Here is a 21,279-nt window from a genome sequence, read left to right on the forward strand (position 1 = left end):
CACTGAGTCTCCTATCTACCTACTCCAGGACTTCTGTGAGGATCAAATGAGATGAGGCATAGGAAAACACTTCACAGACATTTGGTTAAAGTGTAAAATGTTTCCACCTGTCTATAAAGCAAGTCGTGTTCCTGGGCTGAAGAAACTGCAAGGAGTCTAGTCACTAGAGCAGTGGTTCTCAACCTTGGCTGCACATTACCTGGGAATCTTTTTAATATCCTGATTTCTGGGCCTCATCCGCCGGAAGTTCTGTTTCTTTGTTATGGGGTGGGGCCACAACATTAGTAATAAAGAAACAGAATTTCTGGAGGATGAGGCCCAGAAATCAGGATTTTAAAAAGATTCCCAGGTGATTCTAATGTGCAGCCAAGGTTGAGGACCACTGCACTAGAGAGATGAAGCTGGGTGTTGCTACGGGATGTGACGTCATTATCCCCGTACCCACAACCACCATTCCTGGGCTGGGCGCCGCATTTTGTTCCATGGCAGCATCGGCTGCGATTTGGTGGGGTGTCGATTCAGTGGGGTGTTGCTTCAGTGGGGTGTTGCTTAGGGGTAGTGGCAGGGCCAGTGACCCATTTGGAGGAAGCCAAGTGTTGCTTTGTGGGCACCAGGTCCACGCTGCTGTTTCTCTGTAAATGGCCAGTGAGCATCACGCAGCTCCTGCGTTGAGTGTCTGCCCCCTGGTGGTCAGTGCACGTCATAGAGACCAGTTGGATGGGTAGAGGGACATTTAACATATTAGCCTTATATACCAGCATATAGAGATTCCTTTCCTAATGTTTTCTTTTTTTAAAATTTGATTTTATTTACTTATTTATTGTTAATCCTCATCTGAGGATATCTTTTCATTGACTTTTAGAGAGAGTGGAAGAAAGGGGGAGAGATAGAGAAACATCGATGTGAGAGAGACACATTGATTGGTTGCCTCCTACATGGCAGGGGATCAAGCCTGCAACCGAGGTGCCCTTGACCAGAATCAAACCCAGGACCCTACTTGTGGGCTGATGCTCTATCGACTGAGCCAATCTGACTAGGGTCCTTTCCTAATATTTTCTCTAATGAATTTAGTTTCCCTTCTCATCCCTCTTGATTCTGGAAGTTCTCAATTAATACTTGAATTGATTTTTGATCTAAGAAAGATGAGGTACAAGATTCCTTTCTGACACCAGTGGGTTTAAATAATTGTATTTTACTTACTAATTCATTCAAGTGTCTGATTCTCAGTTTTGTTCATTCTGTGGGTCATGCATACGGCAAATGTAATTTCTTGCAACATATTCATTTTCATTAACCCGTGTGACCACGAAGCAATTTTGACAAATTGTAATTGTTTCCTGTATCTCTTTTTCTGAAGTAGAGTCTATGACAGATAAACATTTGTGGAGATTTCACTAAGACAATTAGATTGTTGACGGATTGTTCAAATGGAAATGAATGTAAAACAGATGCATAGGATATTCAAATTAATTATAACTGAATATCTTCAAGCATTCTGATAGTTTTGCTGGGTAATTTTACTGGCTATTAGTGAAAAGATTTCAGTAACTCTGGTTGGGGATGGTGGGGTGGCAGTGGCTTGAATAGTTAGGTTCAGGTTCTGAGAATGAACTCCTAAAACCCAAGATGGATTAGCTTCATATGACCAGTGTTATACCTTTAGAATTCCACCTAAAACCAAAACCTGTATTTCAAAAAAGAACTTTAAGGTTGTTTCATGATCAAAGAGTTTTCCACCAGCTATACTTAAGATATTTTGGCGATCTTGGCACAACCTCAAAGAATGATGGAACAGAATGCGGAGAACTTTTCCAAGTTGTGTAAGGGGGCAGTTTGGCTGAGACCCCCCCCCCCCCACTGAAAAGAGAGGCTTCCTTGAAAACATTTGAAAAGTCTTTTCTTATTTTGGAATTCTAAATTATGGCAACAATGCACATGGGCTCAAAACTCAGTGCACTTCTGCGCTGAGATTCCTCCCCAAATGATCCCCAATCATTTAACCAGTCAACGATTCCTGAGGCACTTGTGGTAAGCGTTTCCATAAGGCGCCTGTCCTAAAAGCTGTTTCAATATATTCTGAAACGAGCTCCTTTCACCCCATCTAATATATTTGCCTTTGTTTCGCAGGAAGAAAAAGGTGAAGCAACTTAGAGATTTGGGGACATACGGCCAAATGACCTACAGTTAAGCTGGTGTCGCTTCGCAAGATTTTGGTACCCAAAGCAACGGAACCGGGATTTAGCATCCTTCCTCTGATCACACATTTCTTAAAGCAAGCGTTCTTTCTGCACGTTTCAACATCCTCAGTTCCCTACCCAACACCTCCTCCAAGCCCGCCCCCCGGTTCCTTCCCACTCTACCTCGCCCCCCCACCCCGCCCCCAGCATGCGCATGCGTTCTAAGAACCCCCTACACTCACGGCAGAAGCTGAGAGTATTGTCGGGGGCTATTCTCTCTCCCAGGAACATGGCGGCGAGTCAGGGAGGTGGTGGTAACAGTGGGGGCGGCGGTGGTGGTGGAGGTGGAAGTAGCGGTGGTTGTGGCGCTGCCGGAGGAGGCGGTGGAGCCGGAGGGGGAGGCGGCGGCGGCGGGACCGTGGTGCTGCCCATCCCGGTACCGACTCTTTTCGGGCAGCCTTTCCCCAACGGGCCGCAGTGGAACCCGGGGAGCTTGCAGCCTCAACACACCGCGAGGAGCCTGGACCGGGCCCTGGAGGAGGCGGGCAACTCCGGCATCCTGAGCCTCAGTGGCAGGAAACTCCGAGACTTCCCGGGCAGCGGTTACGACCTGACGGACACCACCCAAGCAGGTGACAGGACGGGACTGTGGGGCGGCGAGGGAAAGCGGGGCTAGGAACGAGGAGGTGGGGAGAATGGGTGGCTGCGTGGCTGCGTTGTTGGACTCTGCTGGTCTGGGCGGGTGCACGGGGAGGCGATACTGACACAGTCGGAGCAGCTTGTGAATGTGGGGGGCAGAGAAGGGAATAGGGGAGGGGGGAGGAATGCTGCTTGAAGGATGTATGAAACCGGGTGTTATGTGTGTGTGTGGGGGGGGGTGAAAGCGTTATTGTAAAGCGAGTTTCCCTAGTAAGGGGTGGGGAGGGAGGTATTGACACCTTCCTTAATGCACTTCTTCCAACTCTCCTGGATGTTCCCATCTTTCCAGGAGTGGGGGAGAAGAGACAATACATAAAATCATAATCTGTACATATTCCTTAAAGGCATACGTGCCTGCAAGAATGGTATATCCCTTTTCCTAGTACAGCAGCAGTATTGCCACGGTTTTTGTGTTCTTGTGTTTTGTTCGTCTTAGAATATGCTTGCCTTCTTGTCACGTATACCTTAAAGACCGACATTTTTCATTTTTCCTGGTGGTGAGAAGGTAATGGTGCTTAAATTAGTATTTGCTGCAAATTAAATCATTAATCACATGTCTAGTTACCAGGGGCAAGAATCCTTGTTTCATGTTAGTCTTAATTTTTATAGCAGAAATAGCCAAAAATTTTAAGGACATTTTTGAGAAACAATGAACTCCATTCTTTATGGAGTTGTGGGTTAATGGCTTATCGTTTTAGATGAAAAATTGGCTATTGTAATGTTCTTCATATATTTACTCTCTGGTACTCTTTGTTGTGGATTGCATTTTTTGTTATGAATGCACTCTCTTTCCCCTCTGCCTTATAAACCAATGCTGAATATTTTAGGTGTGTTTGGATGTAATGAAAGGGTTTTTTGCTTTTCATAATCTTTAAATTTGTTATTTATGTCTTTTTTCATCTGCTTTGCTGAAAGAGATCATGGACAAAATTACTATAATAGTGTAGCAATTTTGCAACAATGTAGTAAGTAAATGCACCCATAATGAGAAGTAATAAATGGCTTCTTATTTTCATAACAAGATTTCAGTGTATTCAGTCTCTGGCTGTTAAATCAAAGTATGTGTTTGGAGAAAGGTGGGGAGAGGAGGACAACCTAAAACTGAATTATTACACCCAATTATTCTTTTAGGAATTACCCTAAGAACTATAAATGTGTAATTGATCACTGATTCTGTATTTTGGAAAGCATGTTTGAGTATTTCCTCCTTCACTCCGAACAGATTTCCTAAACAGTATGTTCACATATTCATGAATACATTGGCAAGATATTATACTACTTGGTATGTTCTTCAAAGGCTTCAAGATAAATGGTTTCAAACTGTCATTATTGGGATATATTGTTTTTTTTTTATAACCTTTAAAGGATCTCTCTGTATGTATAAGCATCTTAGCTTGGCATTCAGGGCTTTCTTTTACTGTCTGGCTCCAATTTATTTTTTGCAACTTTACCTCCCCCAAAGCTCCTACATAGAACCCTCTGTTCCAACTAGGTTAACTCCCTGCCCCTCAAATATTTCTGCCTCATCTTTGTACAAGGTCATCCACATGCTTGGGATTTACTTCCTTTCTCCACCTATTTAATTTTGTTCAAGGCCCAGCTTTTCCAAGAAACTGTCTCCAACTCCCTTAGTACATAGCAGTCTCCTGTTTCTTTGAATTCTCATGGTATTTATTGTCTTTACCATTTACTTGCTAGTACTGGCTTTATTTTCTTTTTATGTTTGTATCTTGCTGTCTCTGAGGAGATGACGAGCTCTTTAAAGGTAGGGAGTAAGTCATATACTTGGTTAGTCTTGTCATTATATATTGCTTATGTTGTACTTGATAATATTTTTCATAAATATGAATATCATGTGGTTATAATTGTTGGCTTTTAAGCCCTTCAATTGGTTTTCTGAGGCAGACATTAACAGAAACCAGAACCATATTTGTTCTTGGTAAAGCATTCATTTATCATGAACTTTATCAGGGTCTAGAGCAGTGGTTTTCAACCTTCCTAATGCCGCGACCCTTTAATACAGTTCCTCATGTTGTGGTGACCCCCAATTTCATTGTTACAAAATGAACATAATTAAAGCATAGTGATTAATCACAAAAACAGTATGTAGTTATATATGTGTTTTCTGATGGTCTTAGGCGACCCCTGTGAAAGGGTCGTTGGACCCCCAAAGGGGTCTCGACCCACAGGTTGAGAACCACTGGTCTAGAGTAACACAGGACTTTTTGAGATAATTCTACTTCATTTTACTTTTTTTCCCAGGTGAATGTATGTTCCTTGTGGGAACACTTCAGAATTTAGATGAGAAATCTGTGAATGGCTCATTTGCCATCTTTTTGATAAAATTCAGCCATGAACTATTTAGGGGCAGTATATTAGTGTGTAAGGAGATTAGTATGTGTTATATATAAGTGAAAGGTGAAAGTAGGTATAGTGGAACTGAAGAAAAATAGAGCATGTTTGAGATTTTACATACATACGCACGCATATACACACAAACACATAGACATAGATGCATTGAATATCCTTTGTTTGATTAGCAGTTGTTTGTTGATATTGCTATAATTAAAATGACTCTCAGTGGGATAATGGTTCAGAACCAAACTGCTTAGACTACCATATAATGGTTTATTGGATTGGGAAAAGAGCCTGGAAAAAGGAAAAATAGGAAGCTATTCTGTTAATGTAGGTGTGAGGTGGTGAGAATCTGGGTTAATACAAAATTAGGTAAGAAGAGTACATTGATAAATTTTCAAAGGAAGCAGGGAAGGCTTTTTGCATTATTTTGCTGTTCCTTACATATGCATAAGATGAAATAGGCCAGTGGTTCTCCACCTTGGCTGCACATTAAAACCACAAGGGAGTGTTTTTCTTAAACAAAACAGAACTATCCCTGGGCCCCACCCCAAACCAATTAAATCAGAATCTCTGGGGCCAAGAGACTTTTAGAAAAAGTCTTCCTAGTGCTTCTAATTTGCAATCAAATAACTCTAAATAGCTTACTTTTTAAGGCACTCAAGATACATTTATTGTTTGAATGACTGAGAACTGATTAAAGTTTACTGACAAACCTAAAGCCATTAGTTAAGAGGGTCAAAATCCAAAGTAGTAACTAAGTGTTTAAGAAGTTCTAAATATTCTTTTAAATTGACTTGTGTGAATCAGAGACTCATTTTTTAAAAATCATATGATGTCTGTAGTGAATAAAAACTTACCAGGAAGCTATAGTTTCTTCAGTTCCCACACATTACTCTGGTTTACATTTAATACTGTTTGGTAAATTTGCATTAAGAAAATAGTGCCCCCAAAATATGTAGCAGCAAAATCTTGTTTTCTCTATTAATAGTCTTGCTATGAGGGAAAATGGACAGTAGGAAGCAGTTGGCAAAGTTGATCTTCTGTGTCTTTTTACCTCTACATTTCTGGTGCTTGTTTTCCTTCACCTGCCCTCTCCCTCCTGCTGCCTTTCTTGTTTCTTTTTCCCTCTTCAGCTTCACTCTGCTTCCTTTCCTGGGTTGGAGCTCAACGTCAAGTAATTATTGCAGCCCTTCCAGGAGATTAACATTTAAAAGAAGAGTTTGCTAATTTACTTGAGTCTCGAATTGATGGTTTGTGCTTGTGACCTTTTTGAAAAGATCGGCCTGCCTGACACGTTGTGATTAAAATCATCACCCCTATAAAGACATAAAAACAGGCATCAGTAAGTTGATAACTCATTTTAGGAAAGTAGCTGACTCTTGTAATGTCCCATCTTTGATGACCTATAGGTAGGCTTGGCAAGACAAAAGGAAATTGCCTAGAACTTTTTCGTCTGTCTGGATACTGTGATAATCTGTTGGCCTTAAGAGAACTTGATAATGATTTTAGTGGCTACCCTAAGTCATATTTGACGTTGTCACCCATGCTACAAATAAGTCTGAGCCTACTTGCAGCTGCTCCCTCTGCTTTTTCATACCTCTTTATATCCATAAACAATAGGTCTGTGAAACAGATTTATGAATTCTTACATACATCTGATTGTGCTGTGTCCTGATTAATCACATGTTTTCCTGTAAACCAAGAGTCAACTCTAGTATTTCCTACATGTGCTGGTTCACCTCTTCAACTGTGGGGCATGGTGCATTGTATCAGGTTGTAAAATGGAGCCAGATAAACTTTGCAGCATCTGATTTTTTAAAAAATGGACTATTATTTTTTTAGAGAGGTTTTATGTTCACAACAAGATTGAGCAGAAAGTACGAGTTTCTACACATGCATAGCTTTCCCCATTATCAAATCCCCCACCACATGGACACATTTGTTATAATTTATGAACCCACATTGACACATCATTATCACCCAAAGTCCCTGGTTTACATTAGGGCTCACTCTTGGTGTTGGACATTTTGTGGGTTTGAACAAATATATAATAACATGTATTCGCCATTAAGTGTTGTAAGGAAGAGTTTAACTGCCCTCAAAACCCTCCGTGCTTTTCCTGTTTATCCCACCTCCACCCCTCCCCCCCAAATTCCTGGCAACCACTCATCTTTTTATTTTGCAACATTTGATTTTGTTACATAGGTGAAGGCCCTCTCAGTGCATTCAGTGGAATGAGTTTGTGATTATGTGGCCTGTTTCAAATATCTGTTTTGTTTTATGCAAGAAATGTCTCCCTGAAAAATTGAATGTGAAGCACATTTTTGACAATTGACTCACATTTTTAAAATATATTTTTATTGATTTTAGAGAAGAAGGGAGAGGAAGAGAGAGATAGAAACATCAGTGATGAGAGATAATCATTGATCAGCTGCCTTCTGCACGCCCCCCACTGGGGGATCAATCCCGCAACCCGAGCATGTGCCTTGACTGGAATCGAACCCGGGACCCTTCCTGCGGGACCCAGTCTGCAGGCTGACGCTCTATCCACTGAGCCAAACTGGTGGGTATTGACTCACATTTTATTTGCTCTATATTGACTTTGAGTTGCTGGACCTTGTAGTTATTTATTTTATTCAGTGATGAATTCTTCTATAGCATAAACAGTTACCTTTTAATTTCTTCCTTTTGCAAGTTAAAAATGTTATCTTAAATTGGAGGGCACGTTTCTCATTAAAATAATAGCATTTATATGGCTCTTTATAAATTTTGAAGCAATTTCATATATATTACCCTATTGTATCCTAATAACCCTGTGAGCTTGGCAGAGTACAAAGTACTCCTTGTTGAGAGAAGTTAAGTGATTTGCCCAAAGTTAAATGGCTAGTGTATGGCAGAGTGTGGGTCAGCAGCTAGATTTTCCAACTCTAGCACTCACTATTCAAGTGTTATTTCCATTGTAACACATTTTCTCCTTATAGCAAAGCTATTATTAAACACTATGCTAATAAATAGCTTATTTTTTTCTGAAAAAAAAAAATAAATGCTTGTTGAACTTCATAGGTTATATAGTTTTGTTTGTGTACAATATTTTTTGTTTTGTGTGTGGTGTTTGCATAGCTTGTCTTCATGTCTCTTTCTGATGATTTTAGAATAGACTCATTAAGCGAGCATTTGTCGAACTCCAACTTTGGAAACATGATTGTGGCCAATAGAAAAGAAAGACATGGTTTTTGTCCTTGGTGTTATAAAATCGTTGAATGTGTTCAGTTATATGTGTAATGATTAAAAAAGAATTATGTAACAGTATTTAAGATTGTACACTTTTATAAAGTATACAATAAATGATGTGGAACTGTGGCATAAGGCTTAATTTTATTGGGGGTTAAGTTAGTTTGAAAAAGCTTCCTGTAAAGTTAGGTATTTCCTGACTCTTGAGGTAAACAATCAGTATGGGGTCAAGTTTTGATTAGGCAGGAGGGACAGTTGCAGAATTTCAGGGGAGAAGTTGCATGGTGGATACAGAGTTGACAATGACATTGTGCGTTGAGGGGAGATGTTAACTAAGGCTTGTTCTGTGTTTTCTCAAACACACTCAGAGGCTGAGAGGTGGGAACTGGTGGAGAGTTCAGTGTTAGAATGCAAGAGGAGGAGGGAGGACCTTCATTTGAGTACATGGGAAGCAAGGACCGGATGGGGAGCTGTTAGCCATGAAAGAGAGGAGTATCCTGACTTTTGCAAACATGAAGGTGAAGGTAGATGTCTGGGGTCACTAATGCCTTACGTTTTAATCTTCAAGAAGTGAAGTGGTATCATCAGGGAAAGCAAGCTTGGTGAGCACAAGAAAGGTATAAAGTAGAGCAAAATGCTTTAAGGCGTCAGGATGGAGAATAAGTCACAGTTTAGAATTAGGCCTGTGTGGTAAGCAGCTAAATTAGTTGCTTTTGGAATATCTGAACTTATCATGTTTTCAGAAAAAAAATTTATATATTGTATTACAGGCATGAGAACCTAAGTGGTTGATTGGGATATTTCAGAATTGGGGTTATAGGAACACTTTTCTTAAAATTTAAATTTTTGATTTAGATTATTGGTAATATAAACAAGCATTTGTATATTCATTATCAGAAGCATAAAGGTGGGCAAAATCCAGAACCTTATTGACAGTGTAAGAGATAATGCTAGGGACACTTTTCACAAATACAAGCAATTGAGAACTTAGAGCATATTGATCCTGGGAGGTGGTATTTGTTTAAGTTTTAAGATACACAGCGAAACTTTGCAAAAAGGCATATAACTCTCTCCAAGCCCATCCCAGTAGCCCACTTTAAGGGATGCTTAAACTGTGTGATGCCCATGCTCTTTCTACAGAGACTGTTTATCATCATGACCTAGAAAGGGAAATATTTTCATTTCTTTTTTCTCTACACTTTGAGTATATTTGGATATTTCTTGAAGCATTGTAATACTCTTAATCAGTTCTTGAAGCGTTTCCTTTGCTTCCCTTTTATAGAAAAAATAATAATCTTACACTCCGGGGAACCATTTAATGTAATTAAAGGAAACTGTACAAGTCAGTTTTATAACAATTTAAGGTGTGTTTAGTCTTACCTTAAACTAGTGCACTCAGTCTGTTAAAGGTCACATTTTAACTTTTAATATTTATATTTCTCCTGTTTCAAATAAAATATAAATTGATAGCATTCCACTTAGAGAATACCAGTCAATGGACTGTAATGGGTAAGTTAAAGAATGGAAAATTAAAAAATGAAAAATTTTAAAGAAAAATGTGGTTCTTTTCTAAATAGGGAAGTAAGTCCTTTCCTGTTTGCGGAAATTGTTGATTCTGTGTACTCTTCTTATAATTTGTCACAGAGATTGTTGTCACTTTGTCTTTAATTACTTCAGTCTCAGTAGACCTTTATGTATAATATTAGGGACTCAAGGTGACAAGAGGCAGAAATAAAGTAACTGTGGCATAAACTTTTATTTAAACTCTGTGGAGTTTAAATTCTGGGACATTTGTGAATTTGGATTTCACTTAAAAAATGGCTTCATTAAATGATTATGTCCCTAAGAGATTTTAGAATATGCAGTGTAGAATTTTTCCCCTCTTAAAATAGTAATTACAATGTGTAAATTCTTAATACTTTGAGCTAATTGGTTGGGGATGTCAGTGTCAATGGGAAATCAATTACTTTTAAAGATATTTATAAATTAAAAATAGTAAATTGACTATAGATAATTGTCTCTTTAAACTACTTTAATGAGTTTGTGAGAATAGATTTGTCCTATCTTATGTATGTGGACAAGGTTGTAAAGTTGCTGCCTTTAAGGAATTATGATTTCATAGTGGTATAAAATAAGTATTCACATATCTATTATATAGGCTAAATTGCTGGTTCACAACCTGGGGAAGACTGGCCCCCAGGGAATGATATGGATTGTCACAACTTGGGGTTGCTGCTGACATCTAGTGGGTAGAGGCTAGGGATGCTACTAAGGCTCCAGCAGTGAACAGGACTTCCCCAAACCACAAAGACTTATCTGGTCCAAAATACCAATGATACCAAGATTAAGAAACGAAGTGCTAGTGTAAGATAAATGTCATAAGTGAAAACAAAGTGCAATGCAGGTTCAAAGTGAGAGAGTTGACATCTTGTATTGGTAGAGCATCAGAAAGGGCTTTATAAAGGAGAGGGAGGATGGGCCTTGAAGAAAGATCCGATTTTATAATTACTCATAAAGGGAGGAAACGAAATGAATATTGACATCCCAGAGTCTCCTCAAACTTAAAATATCAACAAAACAAAACAACTCTTGTTATTGAGCCCAGACCCCCTGGTCATCCAAACCAGAAACTTGGGAATGACTCTGGACTCTTCCCCCTCTCTTACTGTCTTTACCTAGTTAGGAACTGAGGCCTGTGGTCATAGCTCTTTGAATAGCTTCCAGATCTGTTTCCTTCCTGTCTATTCTCACCACCATTGTTGTTCAGGTCCTTCTCTCCTCACCATTAACTGGACTCATCAACAGCTATCCTGCATGATCTATCTGCCTCACTCATGGTCAAATCCAGTTAGTCCTTCACATTGTAGCCAGAGTACTCTTTCTAATATGCAAATCTGATTGTCACTTGTAACTACTAAAACACCTGGAGTGAGTAAGCCAGCTCCTTAACAATAAATGGCTTATTCCTTGTTTTGAACACTTAAAAATGTGAAAACAAGCTAATACATAAACTATGCTTTATATAACTGGTGATTTTAATTTATTTTCTATTTTTTCCCATTACAGTTTACATTCAATATTACTTAGTATTAGTTTCAGGTGTACTGTATAGTGGTTAGACAATCATATACTTTCAAAGTGACCCCCCTATATTTTCAGTACCTACTCGACACCATACATAGTTATTACAGTATTACCAACTATATTCCTTATGCTGTGCTTTAGGTTCCCATGACTATTTTGTAACTACCAATTTGAGCTTCTTAATCCCTTCACCTTTTTCACCCAGTCCCCCAACCCCCTCTCATCTGGCAACCATCAGTCTGTTTCAATTTTGTTTGTTTGATTTTTTTTTTTTGTTTTTTAGATTCCACATATAAGTGAAATCATATGCTATTTGTCTTTCTCTGACTGACTTATTTTGAGACAAACCAGTAAGCCAGGACAAGTGGAATAGGGAAACTGAGACAGATAGCTGCACACTGACATCAATTTACAGCAGAAGCAGGAGGTCACCTCCCTACAAATAATATTTAGCTCCAGACCCAGAAAAGCAGCAAAACCAGGTGGGCAACACCAGGACCAGCTGTGATGACTGACGACTCCCTGCCCTGACGCTGACCAATTAGTGAAGACCCGGAAGGAACACACCTAGAAAACTGATGAATTTTCTGTTGAAACCCTCCCCTGAAACCTCCCCTAAGATTCCTGCCTGTGAGAAAGAAAGCCTCAAGACAAAGGGTGCAGCTCGTGCTCTCCCTCTGGGGACCCCTCCCCCATTATTCCCTTTCCTCACTTCTTCCCCTCACTTCTTCCCCTACAGGCATGCATCTGCTAAACCCTAAGGGACCTCATGAGACTTGCAACCTGGGGAGCAATGGGCAGCAGCAGGCTAGTCCCCTGAACCTGTTCCCATGACCCCCTTTTCTCTGACTTCCCAGAGAGCGAGGGCAGCCCAGCCTAGGTTCTCCTGTTGCTTCTTCTATACTAAACCCTTTCTTATTTTACTGTCCCCAGCTTTAATAAATGTCCCCTCATAGTCATCTGGATTCCTGTTGTGAATTTTTTCCTGCACCAAGTCAGTAACACACACACTACTGGCTGAGATCCGCCAAAGACCAGGGTCCTTTTCTGGTAATAATTATTCTATACCTCTGTTATAGCAGCTGCAATCCTGTGCTGCAATGAACACATTTCCTGTATTGTAGCATTCACCATTAATTTAATGACTTCTGGAAAAAAACCAAAACACTACCCCAATAAGCACATACATGGATTTCAGAAATGTTAACATTAGAAGAAAATTTGCATTGTAAAATAAAGAATATGATATTTATTATTTACATTTCTCTTACTGATTTTGAAGTCCTTTAAATATAGTTACTTTGTTGCCACTCCAACACTTTCCTTAGCGGTATAAAATAAGAAAGAAGCTTGGCAATTTTGTATGCCGCCTTTTGTTCTACGTGTGTAACAGCCTAGTGGAATGCCCTGCCATGGTACCTTGATGATCATGTGGATCTCCACAAAGTCCACATCGACAAGGCTCAACCACAGTGTACAGTGCACTTATTAAGTAGGTGTTTAACTAGTTTGTTCAGTTAAGCCTCGGTGCCTTTCCAGGTCCTCCACAACTTGTCTCTTCCCTTTTCCCCTGGGCTTCCCACTACTTTCATATATGTACCCTCTTCTCCAGTCAAATTGGACTCCTCATTGTCTCCCTGACTTTTGTTTTTACTGCTTTGTTAAATTATTTAAAAAATGGAAAACTATTAGAAAAGAAAAAAGAAATAACAGCTTATTATTGCTTCATAAGGAGATATATGATTATTAAACTTTAACTGTTGCAAATTAGCTATGTTTTTTCCTATGTTTTTAATTATTGCCATATTACATCATTGGATATGTTTTTTATTTTAGAATAGTTGGCTGCTTTGAAATATTTAGGTTAACTAATAAAATTGATATTAAGTAATGTTTATGACATTAATATGTTTGGCATGGAAAATATGAAATTATAAAATGCTTTGAGGATTAATATGTTTTAAAAAATTCTACCTTTACAAATCATATTTGTAGTCGACGTTTAGGGAAATGGGGAGATAAATGCACATGTTGAACTTAGGTTTAGCAGTTTTCCTATCAATGTAGCTGTAAATTGTTTAAAATTGTGTCTTCACATGCCTTGGTCTAGTTTTATCTTCTTACATTCGTCTGCTGTCTTCCATTTGCCATCAGCAAAGCTAAGGTCATGAATCTCCTGCCTTCGGGTTGCGAAGTTTATCATCTTCGGTAGGATCAGAGCTGAAAGGCCTTCATAAACAACTGCTGTTTATGTTCACTGCTTCTTGTTTTGTAAAAAGCCTCATCATCTCATGACTAAATTTTCTCAACAGTTATCAATAGAATGTTGTTGCCTCAAAAGTCTTCCCATTATAGTCTATTGTATACTCTTTTTCCAAGTTGTTCTTTTGGCATTTTATTTATGCCACTGTTCCATTGAAGAAAAATATGTTATATCATGATTTTTAGGGACTGCCTAATAGTCTATTGTATGAATGTGCCATATTTAATTTAACCATCCCTCTTTTGTTAGATGTTTAAGTTACTATTTAATATGAGCATACAGCCAGGTGCAGTTGCAATGAAAATATTTCCTCTATTGTAGCATTCACCATCAATTTAATCACTTTTCTGGAAAAATATAAACCTATCATAATAGCTTTATATTGCTTCCCCCAAGAGGAATTTGAACTTGAGAGCAGATAATGCATTCTATACAAAAATTCCCTCTAGTGTTTGGTTCAATGCTATGCCTATCTGCAACAATTGATAGTAAATGCTTTTCAAATTTCTAAGCTTAAAATTATGAAAGAAGCATGGCAATTTTATATGCCGACTTCTTGTTCAATGTGTGTAACATAACTTAGTGGAATGGCCCTGCCATGGTACCTTGATGATCATGCACCTCTCCACAAAGTCCACGTCGACAAGGCTCAACCACAGTCTGATTCAGATTTTGGAGGAAGAGTCTGTGATCCTCTGTGGTACATGACAAGATAGACAGATGACACAAGATCATTTCTTAATCACTTTCTTATCTTGTGGGAGGCTGCCCCAAGGCTTATTGTCTCCTTCCCTCATTCTGGCAAGACATGGGACATTCTTTGTCCAGCAGAAAGTCTAAAGTTGCAAAGTTGCAATCTAGAGTCGACTCCTAAGTAACAGAGCAACCCACTGTGCATGTTGTCTGTCACTTGGTCCCTTCAACAGTTTTGTGTTGTGGAACTGGGACATGCGCACTAACATCATACTGATCATGCCTTTTCTGTCTATGTTTGTGATAAACTGAATCCTTTTGGTCTTACTAATAGCTGCCAGTGTGCTGCTGTTTAGGGGCCACTTGTCCACTTAACATAAACTAATGGGATTTTCTTTGGCATGGTTTGTGGAATCTGTCATTTTATAATTAGTCAATTGACTTTGACTTGCTTTTAATTTCAGCACCCAATATTTGTGCTTTGTTGTTAAATAGCTCAAGTAAGGATAATCTCTAAATATAGTATTTTTCTTAAGGAGCACAGTATATAGTATACTGCACGTATAATTTGTCTTAATCTGGACACATCCAAGGTGAAGCATTTAGTTTCATTTAGCATGGTAGCTCCTCCTCCCCTTTTTTAAAATTATAACTCTCCTTTAAGGACTACAGTACTTTTTTGGAATCCAAGGCTTGCTAGTTTCCCTGGGGAATCAGTTTGATGCAGAGTTTTATTATATTACATTAGACTTTCTTTTCTCATGCAGTAGAAAGGTACTTAGGTGTCTTAATTAAGGCAAATAAAAAGTATACTGTATAAGCAGATCCATTTGATTTTCAGTGGCTAGTTGATCTTGACCCAGGCAGAAGGAACATTAATGTCAGATTAATCATGTGTCAATTGTGATGTCTTGGAGATGACATGTTTTGCCATTGCTTACTTCATTAATCAGACTAAGTATAACAATTCCGATTTTATAGTTTTTGTTTTTTGCTTTAAAAGTAATTTTCATTAAAGTATGATTTCAACATTATAAATCACATAAGTTCATAGTAATCTCCATTTTAAAAATTATGACATAGTAGAATGGCAATATAACACGACTCAATATAGTGATAAAAGTTTGGTAGCAGAACAAGTTGTGCCCCATAAAAATTAAATGATTATATATAAATCAACTTAAGCCTGTAATTGTCTTCATATATCATTCTTTTTTTAAATCCTCACCCAAGGACATTTTTTTCATTGATTCCAGAGAGAGAGAGAGGAAGGGAGAGAGAGAAAAACATCAATATGAGACAGAAACATTGATTATTTGCCTTCCATAAGCCTTCCAACTGGGGATCGAACCCACAACCTGGGTATATGCTCTAACCTGGAATTGAACTCTCAGTCCTTTGGTGCACAGGATGATGTTCTAAACAACCGAGCCACACCAGCTGTGGCTGCATATATCATTCTTATGAATTGAATATATATATTTAGAATTCTGTACACCTTGTAAAACATAATACCTTTAAAAGAGTATAAGATTAATTATGTTTTTCTTTTAACAGAAGCAATGCCTGCTTATTGCAGAAAATTTGGAAAATAAAAGCATAGAAAAGAAAACACAAATCACTCGTCATTCCACTAACCTTGAATAAATATTGAAATGTTGCTATGTTCTTCATATCCCACATTCATCATCTTGTGCATACCTGTAGGTCTTTATATGTATATGTATGAGTATATAAAATGTACATTTTTAAAGGAAAACATAGTGTTTACATAGTGTAACATATTTTTATTGTCTTGAATTTATTGGGCTGATGTTGGTTAATAAAACAATGCAGGTTTTAAGTGTATCTCTGTATATAAAAGCCTAAGCAACTGAATTACTGAACGACTGGTCAACTGGTCGCTCTGACGTGCACTGACCAACAGGGGGCAGATGCTCAATGCAGGAGCTGCCCCCTGGTGGTCAGTGTGATCCCACAGCAGAAGTGCTGCTCAGCTGACCAACCCATCCTGGCAGCCCACCAGCCTGGCAGCAGCCACTCACTCTCTCAGTAGTCCTGCAGGTCCAATCTCTGGAGAACAGACCAGGCACCAACGGACGGGCACCGCCGGCAGGATCCCGACAGTGCTGGCAGCCTCCTGGAAGTCAGCCTTGAGCATGGTGGCTGCTTCCCCTCCCAATATGCTCCGTAAGGAAGAAAGGATATAAAAGCGGCCGCCAGGTAGCTCCTGACAACCAGCACGAACATCAGAGGGCAGATCTGGATCACAGGCAGGCAAGGGTGTCCCACCACCCACCCGGAGGGCCGATTGTGTCCTGGTCCCCCCCACCCCCCTTCTTGGGCTAGGCGCCAGACCCAGGGCCCACGGCTGGCGAGCGCCTATGTGGTGGTGCGAGCCTCTCCCGATCAGGACTGACTCGGCATGAGGCCACACCAGGCGCAGCGGGGCCGGGATGAGCGGGAGCGGCACGCAGGAGCAGCAGGCAGCATTGGACTGCCTGTTTCGGCCCAATCCCCACAGGCCACACTGAGGGACCCCACCCATGCATGAGTTTGTGCACAGGGCCTCTAGTAGTTTTATATTTTAAACTAGAGGCCCCATGCACGAAATTCGTGCAAGGGGCTTGGCTCTCACAGCTGCAGTGGCTTGCCTCGGCCCTTGCAGCTCCAGCTTCGTCTGGAAAGTTGTCCGGAAGGACATCTGATCTAATTAGCATATTATGCTTTTATTATTATAGATTATTATAGATGTTCCAGTCATTTAACTGGAACATTCTTATTTCCACATTAAGGAATTAAGTCTATAATACATTTTTAAAGGCTGCAAGAGATTTGTTGGACATTTAAAATGTTTCTAATGTTTTATTATTTTAAATAATCTTAAAATGCACATATTTATGCATATTTATTTGTTTTTTAAAACCGCTAGAGACTTAATTTTAGAACAGTGGGTATTAAAAAAATAAAGAATCTTGATTCATATTGCCAGAATTGCTTTCAAGACAGGTTATTTCATTTTGAATTCCCATCAGTGATGTATGGAAGTGCTCAATTCAAAGTAGCCTTGCCAACAGAATCAAACCTTTACATCTGTTGGGTGAATTATGGTATTTAATTCATTATCTTTCTTTTGATTAACAGTGAGATTGAACATTTTCATGTGTCTTTGATAATTTTAATTTTTAAATCTGTTTGTGTCCTTGGCTGAGGTTTTATCTATGAGTCGTTGGTACCATTTTGCTTTTGATAGACTGCAGTTTTCCTTTCTTTTTAATGTAGCTAAATCCAGAAATATCTTTATTTGTGAATTATTCCTTTATCTTATACTTGGAAAGTCTTACCCCATTATAATATTAAATGACTATTCACTAAAATATTTTTCTAGTTTTTTTATGGTTCATTTTCAAGTTTATCTTTCTCCCCCATCTGGAATTATTTTAGTTAAAGTTATGTGATGAGGTTATAACATTTGTTTTTTGAATATAAGAAGTTTTAAAAAACCATTTAATAAATAATACCACATTGATTCGAAATGCCAAATTAACAGTACAATAATAAATTTTATAAGGGTTAAACATCACTTTGATGTCTGAATGTCATTACCCTCTTCATTAATCAGTTTCTTGGTGAAACTGAAATACATTGTAGAATTTCCTACAGATAACTGTGCATAGAACTGCCCTCTTCCTTTTTTTAAAAATAAAGTCTTGTCCTTCCACGTGGCTTAATAGTTGTATGACTCACAGTCCTTTTCTCACTGAGCATGCATGTAATCTGCCCTCTGGTTAGCAGCTGTGGTTTCTTTTTGCAGCATCTGTTTTTGTTTGCACCCTTGCTTCTCAAAGTGCCTGTGCTCAAATGAAGCCTTCTATGATTGGTTGCTGCAGGTCAGTGAGGTCTGCTTATTGTTTCTCATAATTGTTGGCTTTAAAGCATTTTTTTCTTCATTTTTTTTCTAATGTCTACTTTACACTTTTTTTCTCTCTACTGTACTTAACGGTTAATATTTTAACTCATCATGGATTAGCTTAGAAATTCTGTAATGTATGCATTTTACTCAGTCAACAAGGCGTCAGTGTTAGAGACTGACTTTTCATTATCTTGTCCTGAATGACAGGACAGCACCCTTCTGTGGAATACTGAATCAAGAAATCACCTGTTTTTGCAGAGAGCATCTGTTGAAAGCACATGCCAGGGCCATGGGGTTGTCATTTCCCATCAGACTCCAACATCAGAGTCTCTAATACTTCAAAGCCACTCTCCATTCTTGCATGACAGACAGCTGCGGTGCCTCCTGTTTCCCTGTTGCTTTTGTCTCTAGTCCTGACATTTCTTCTAGATGGAAAAATAGATAAGGAAGTATTAATATTTAAGACCATAATAATCAGATTTTAGCTCACATTTGAGTAATATCAGTTACTGAAGAGCACAGATTTTTATTTTATGTTGGGAAATACTTGGTTAATTTTATGCTCTCTTAAAGACATATAATTCTGGTATATGTTTTCCATGTCGTAGGAACTGAATATAATTGTTTCCATCACTTTATTTTTTATCTTTATGAACATTTATATTATTATGTACAAATTGATACCCCCCCATTTCTATTGCTTCCTCTAAGGATTTTAGATTGTTGCAGAATATTTACTCATTTTCAATAGCTCTGAGATAGTGAGGAATAATAATTAAGTGATTTAAAAAATATATATATTATTGATTTTTTTACAGAGAGGAAGGGAGAGGGATAGAGAGTTAGAAACATCGATGGGAGAGAAACATCGATCAGCTGCCTTCTGCACACCTCCTACTGGGGATTTGCCTGCAACCAAGGTACATGCCCTTGACCGGAATCGAAGCTGGGACCCTTCAGTCTGCAGGCCGACGCTCTGTCCACTGAGCCAAACCGGTTAGGGCTAATTAAGTGATTTTTGACAGTGTTTTATAGGTAATAATCAGTAGAATCTGAATCCAGCTCAGATCTAGTTTAGTGCTAATCTTGCTAAATAACAGTTACCCTTTTTTAGTCTGTAAGAGTTGTAAACTTCGAGGTATACCCCAAAATGATGCAATACTGGTTCCACCACAACAGCTTTGTAAAAAGTATAATTTCAGTAGAAGGAAGTGGGGATGATTCTTTTCTAATAGTTCCTTTCACTGAAGTGTTATTATTAAGCAGATAGTATTTGGTTCTAGAATGGAACAATGATTTGGACTCCTTAGGGTTGGTGTCTGATTGGACTTTTTGCCTATCCTAACACCTAGTGCCTACTTCATAGGGCTTAATGGAATTTTGTTTGAATGAATTACATAAAGTATGAGTCAAATCAGGATGCTGCATAAGAATGATGAGGTTTGGAAGGTGTGGATCAAGATTTGTCTGCCTCTATCTCCAACTCTAAGTGCAGGACCACAGAGAATTTGATACTTAAGATATTTATTTTACCTTAGATATTATCTGAGGCTGCAACTTCTAATCTGCTTAATAAGGAATGTACATGATATTATTGGGAGATAATTTTCATGGGTCTTATATTTTTTTCACATCTTGTGACTTACTAACCTTTGTTCAGGTGTGTATTTTAGAAGAATGAGATAGTTTCTTTTTCCAGAGGAAAGGAAAATCATGGTTACTGTCCAGTAAAATAAAGATAATGTCTCCCTTTGAAGAAAGTGCAGGCATGCTTACTATCCTATCTAATAATAGACAAACATGGTAATTAACTGTACCTCCGACACGCTTCCCATTGGCTAATCAGTGTGATATGCAAATTAACTGCCAACCAAGATGGCGGCCGGAAGCCAGGCAGCTGAAGCAAACAGGAGGCTTGCTTGCTCCAGTGATGGAGGAAGCCAAGGTTCCCCGCCTGCCGCGGCCCAGCTCTGAGCTGCACTCTAAGCAACTATGTTGCAATTATAGAAGCTAAACAATCCCCAGAAACCTACTTTCAGCCAGCCGGGCCTCAGAGCTGGAGTTGTAACAGTGTTTCAATTATAGAAGCTAAACAAAGCCCAGATACCTGCTTTTTGCAGCTGAGGTCTCAGAGCTGGAGCCAAGCCTCAGAGCTAAAGCCGGCTCTCAGCTCCAGTGACAGCCATAGAAGGTAAATAAATCCCAGAATAAAAAAAAAAAAGAAGAAGAAAAAAAGGAGAGGTTGGGAGCTTCAGTCACCCGCCAGCCTGAAAACGGCCCTCAGCCCCTCACCCAGACTGGCCAGGCACCCCAGTGGGGACCCCCACCCTGAAGGGGGTGTGACCAGCTGCAAACAGCCATCATCCCCTCATCCAGGCTGGCCAGGCACCCAAGCGGGACCCTCACCCTGATCCAGGACACCCTTCAGGGCAAACCAGCTGGCCCCAACCCGTGCACCAGGCCTCTACCCTATATAGTAAAAGGGTAATATGCCTCCCAGCACTGGGATCAGCAGAGCCGCGAGGCCTCCTGGCACTGGGATCAGCGGAGCTGCGAGGCCTCCTGGCACTGGGATTAGCGGAGCTGCGAGGCCTCCTGTCACCGAGATCAGTGGAGCTGCGAGACCTTCTGGCCTGGGATCAGCAGAGCCTCCCAGCACCAGGATCAGCAGAGCCTCCCCAGCACCAGGATCAGCGGAGTTGCGAGGCCTCCTGGCCCCTGGAGCAGCATGACAGGGGGCAGTGCCCAAACCCCCTGATCACCCTGAGGCTCTGTGTGTGATAGGGGGCGGGGCCACAACCTCCCTATCCGCCCTGCTCTGTTCATGACAGGGGAAGGCGGCCCCCCCTCCCCCACATGGG

The 21,279-nt window shown here is 39.7% G+C and overlaps 1 protein-coding gene across 2 annotated transcripts in view; it reads left to right on the top strand.

The window, feature by feature from the left end:
* Nucleotides 1-2,429: 2,429 nt before the first annotated feature.
* LRCH2 (leucine rich repeats and calponin homology domain containing 2) overlaps nt 2,430-21,279 on the top strand; it is a 110,234-nt gene continuing 91,384 nt past the window's right edge. For both annotated transcript variants that reach the window (XM_059678606.1, XM_059678607.1), the window contains exon 1: nt 2,430-2,809. In XM_059678606.1, coding sequence (XP_059534589.1) covers nt 2,467-2,809 — 343 coding nt within the window. In that variant the 5' untranslated portion in view covers nt 2,430-2,466. The remainder of the gene's footprint in view (nt 2,810-21,279) is intronic.

The sequence above is a fragment of the Myotis daubentonii genome, chromosome X (genome assembly GCF_963259705.1).
Source record: "Myotis daubentonii chromosome X, mMyoDau2.1, whole genome shotgun sequence".
In the NCBI taxonomy this organism is placed as follows: domain Eukaryota; kingdom Metazoa; phylum Chordata; class Mammalia; order Chiroptera; family Vespertilionidae; genus Myotis; species Myotis daubentonii.